Raw genomic sequence first — 4763 nt, forward strand, 5'->3', positions numbered from 1 at the left:
GGCGGCAGGGCTGCAGTGGGACTGGCGGGGTGGGTCAGGGGCAGAGACGGGAGACTGTGGGCCTCCAGGGTGCTCTCTGGATCAGTGAGAATGCTAAGTTTTGCCAGAAGAGTTAAAGAAATGCCCGAATCTAAAACATACTTGGGAAAGAGGCCGGCAAAACACAAACCCAGTCTTTTCGAGAGGTCTGCGAGGCCCAGAGATGGAAAGCAGCTTGCCCAAAGTCACCGCAAGCGAGTGGAGGCAGAACTGACTGCAGGAGCCTGCGGGCAAAGAAGGGTGGCCCGGGAGCCTGGCCGCCTGCCGTGTCTGGCTGGGTGTCCGCAGACCTTTGGGGCAGGACCAGGGGTTATTCGGACGTCGTAAGTTCTGAAGATGGCAGGAGTAACTGTGGCCGTCAGTCCCAGCCTGCGGCCTCAGAGGACACACCTCTGAGCTTTGCGTCCTCCTCTGGAGAGTGAGGGTCAGTAGAGCCCGTCTCACAGGGTCGAGATGGCCAGAAGCAAGAGATTGTTCTGGAAGTCCCAGGCTGGGTATCCCGGGGGCAGGACCTGGTCTGAGTCTATTCCATCACTGTGGCGTTTGTGTCCGGGTTTGGAATGAAGCCTGGTGGCTTTGGCTGCCTCCCCTCCGCAGGTGCCCGAGTGGAGGAGTTCCTGTACGAGAAGCTGGACAGGAAGGTCCCCTCGCGGGTCACCAATGGAGAGCTGCTGGCCCAGTACATGGCAGAGGCGGCCAGCGAGCTGGGGCCCACCACGCCCTACGGTGAGCCCCACACAGGGTTGGGCGTGGGTTCTGGGTTCTCCTCCTTCCCCCTTCCTTCATCCTTCGTTTGGTTTTAAATTATACACATAAAGCCTTCATTCATCATAAACGTGAAGACCGCAGCGTGACCGGTGCACAACGAAATGATGAAAAATGGAATCCTTCTTTAGCCAGTTTTGATTCCTATTACCCTTTTTTTTTTTTTAAGTTTGCTATAGAATGTGCATGCTTGCCAGAGAGAAAAAGAGAAAGAGAAGGAAAGTGAGAAAGCACCCCTTGGGGGGCGGGGTTGGCCATGCTGCTGTCCCTTCTCCTCCACTATCCTCTCAGGATTTGGGGCACGCATGCACATGCACCTGGTGTGACTTTCAAGCTGCCAGGTCCAGGACCCAGGCCACACCGTTGGCCTTATGGGATCAGCTACCTAAACTACCATGCCACCAGCTGGCCCCATCCACCTTATTTTAGAAGGTTGTTTTTTTTTCATGAGCAAGAGAGAAAGAGACAGAGACAGAGACAGCACTTCCTATAAGGTCTTGTTCCTGTAAACCACCCTAGCCAGCCCTGGATCATGGCCACGCATGTGCCCAACACCCTAAGAGAGGTCTTTGGACAGAAACCCTGCCATGCGGGTCAGCCTTACAGAGTGGCACTTTGTTTTTTTTTTTAGAGAGAGATTTTTGCTATGGGGTGTGTTTACTCGCTGGAGAGACAGAGAAAGCAAAAATCGTCCCCCGGAGGGATGGCCACACTGCAGTCCCTTCTCCATTCTCCTCTCATGATTTTGGGCACACACACATGCCTGGCATAAGTTTTAAGCCACCGGGTTTGGGACAAGAACCATGGTCGACTACATGAGTGTCCAGCGACGTAACCGTTATGCCATCTGCTCACATCTTACCGCTGTACCACAGAGCAGCCCTGCATGTAATGTGAAGCTTGAGGTGGCTGTTTACATAGCCAGTGTGCCGTTGCTTTCTTCAGGAGCAGTCATTCTTGTTCTGTTCCTCCCTCTTCTGCCTTCTTTTGAATTAGATATTTTCCTTGTTGCTTCTTTTAACCTTTTAAATTTTTCCTTAGTGTTTATGCTAGGGGTTACGATATTCATTAACATATCATAATCTAATTCAGAATCTTACCAGTTTAATTCCACTACAATTGAGAAACTTTGCTCCTGAGTTTCCATGAGTAAGAGAAAGAAAAGTGAGAAAGCGCCCCCAGGGGGTTGGCCACATCGCAACCCTGTCTAAGTCAGTAGTTCCCCTGCTGTTGTGCCGTAATTATTATTATTTTTTAAAGAATTATTTTATTTAACTTTATTTATTATTATCATTATATTTTCCAGTTTGATCAGAGAGACACACAGAGAGAGAGAGGAAGTGAGAAAGCAAGCCACCAGGTCCGAGACTTGAACCGTGGTTGGCCATGTAGGACTCCAGCGCCTTTTACCACCATGCCACTCGCCGGCCCCTGTGCTGTAATTATTATATACATTCCATCTTCATGCACTGTAAGCCTAACAAATTTTAAATATATATATATTTTTTTTTTTTTTTTGGGGGGGTTTTTTGTATAGGGGACATGCACTTGTCAGACATGCACTTGCCAGAAAGACAGAGACAGAGAGACAGAAAGCGATAAATCACCCCCCAAGGGGAATGGCCATGCAGCAATCCCTTCTCCTCCACTCTCCTTTCGGGAACCTTGGGCACGCACACACATGTGCCCAGCGTGAGTTTAAGCCACTGGGTTTGGGACTTGAACCACAGTCAACTACACGAGAGTCCAGCAACATAGCCATTACACCAACTACTGGTCCTGAAATTTTATATTTTCTTTCGTAGTTATATTAAATCAGTTAAAGGATGAAAAGAGAAACAAATATTGCTTTTTATGTCCATGTATGTAATTACTTATACTAGTGTTCTTTTTTAAAAAATATTTTAACTTTCTTTCTTTCTTTAAATTTGACATGAGAGAGACTGAGGGAAAGTGAGAAAGCAAGCCACCAGGTCCGAGACTTGAACCGTGGTTGGCCATGTAGGACTCCAACACCCTTAACCACCATGCCACCTGCTGGCCCCTGTACTACAGGATTCGAGTGACCTTCTGGTGTCATTTCCTTTTTAAAAAAAACAAAAAACAAAAAACAAAAAAAACATTTACTTATTTATATATCTATTTATTTGTTATTTTCAAGCCGCTGGGCCCAGGCCTTGAACCTCAGTTGGCTGTGTGGGAATCCAGCACCTTAACCACCACACCACCTGCTGACCAAGTGTCACTTCTTTGAACCTGAAGTACTTCTATGTGGCAGGGTCTGCTGTCAGTGATGGCTTACCATGTTCATCAGGGAGTGTCTTTATTTTGCCGTCACTTTTGGAAGTGTTTTGCTGTATGTAGAATTCTTGTGTGACAGCTGTTTGCTTTTATTTTCCATTTTCCTTTTGAAGAGATCACTCCTGTTTATCCATTGTTGTTTCTTTCTTTCTTTTTAAGAATTCTTTTAACTATTTATTTATTTATTTATTTAAATTTGACCAGAGAGGGACAGAGTGAGAGGAAAAAGTGGGAAAGCTAGCTGCCAGGTTCAGGACTCGAACTGTAGTTGGCCGTGTGGGAGTCCAGCACCCCTAACCACCACGCCACCTGCCGGTCCCACAGCCTTTGTTCTTTGTGAGGAGAAGCCAGTCGTCAGTCTTATTGGGGTTCCCTTGTGTGTGATGAGTTGTGTTCTCTCACACGTTCGGTTTTTTCGTCACCTTTGTTTCTTTCCCTTTTTTGGTATAGCAAAGTGGGGAGTTTATTGAAGGAGAGGGAAGGAGAAGCAGAGCTCCCAAGAAGGGAGGGTCCCGGAAAACAGCTTGCCGGGGAAGAACTGTGGCAGGGGTTTTTATTTGGTTCTAGGTGGGGCTTGTGCATGCATTCCCCTGGTGGGAGGGGCGCATGCTGGGTGGGTCCAGTTATTCTCCTGTTTGCAGTGGGTACCAAGGTCAGGAGATTCTTTGTCTAGAAGCTTTGGGCCATGGAATCCATTATCTTCTCCTCTTTCTGGAATGTGGTGGGGCCTGGAAAAAGCCTTTGTTTAAGGTCTAGCTCGCACTGCCTAGGTCAGTCACCAAGTCACCTCTGCAAGAGGTCTCTCAAAGAGCAAGCAGAGGGCTGCTTTGTCTCATCTCAAAACTCAGCCATTTGTGATTCCCTGTTGGGCCCACATCCTAACTATATTTTTAGGGTCCCTGTCTCCTCCCCCTTCCCCCCCTCTGCAGAGGAACCCCTAACTGCTGTTAGGGGTACAAGGATCTGAAATTGGGCTGCAATGGGGATGGGGGGAGGCAGTTAAGGACCTTCTACTAGAGAGGTCTGTCTAGCAGCCCTGCTGGAAGGCATGATGGGCGTTCCCTAGAGACTGTCCCAACCACCTTGTAGCTCGATGGGTCATTCCGACTGAAGAGGGCATCTAGGTGTTTCCCAGCTGACGCAGGGAGGGGGTGTGTGTGTGCAGGGTGGTCGGGCCCACACTTGCCGTGAGCCATGGGTTCTTGCCCCAAGCTCAGGAAGAATTCGAGTCTCAGACACAGAGTAGGTACAGTGAGCGGGGAGTTTATTGAAGGAGGGGGAGGGAAACAGCCCCCAAGAAGGGAGGGGCCCCGGAAAGTGGGTTGCCCTTTGTCTGCCTCTGAAGGTTTGACTGTCAGGTCCCAATTGTGGGTTTCTTTGTTTATCCTGGTTGGAGTTTGTCAGGTTTCTTAGATATGTAGATTGTGATTTTTCATCAAATTCAAAATGTTGCCATTTGCTGTCTCTTTGAAGAGTTTTCTGCCCGTCTCACCCCCCTGTTCCGGGACTCCTGTTCCGAGCTGGCCCCCTGGTGTCCCGTGGGTCTCACGCGTGGAACTTCTGTGATTTTTCTCCCCTGTTCAGGATGTTTCTCTGTCTCCTTTCCCCTCAGACGATCTCTATCGACCTGTCTTTGCGTCTGTCGGCAGGGCTGTGCT

General features: G+C 48.8%; 1 protein-coding gene across 4 annotated transcripts in view; it reads left to right on the forward strand.

Moving 5' to 3' along the window:
• The window catches only part of SH3GLB2 (SH3 domain containing GRB2 like, endophilin B2), a gene marked incomplete at its 5' end in the record, with an annotated part of 15844 nt that overhangs the window by 1785 nt on the left and 9296 nt on the right, over positions 1-4763 (forward strand). For all 4 annotated transcript variants that reach the window (XM_027773999.1, XM_027774000.1, XM_027774001.1 and 1 more), the window contains 1 exon segment: positions 637-765. In XM_027773999.1, the coding sequence (XP_027629800.1) occupies positions 637-765 (129 nt within the window).

The sequence above is a fragment of the Tupaia chinensis genome, unplaced genomic scaffold, assembly GCF_000334495.1.
Source record: "Tupaia chinensis unplaced genomic scaffold, TupChi_1.0 Scaffold000394_1, whole genome shotgun sequence".
Classification (NCBI taxonomy): domain Eukaryota; kingdom Metazoa; phylum Chordata; class Mammalia; order Scandentia; family Tupaiidae; genus Tupaia; species Tupaia belangeri.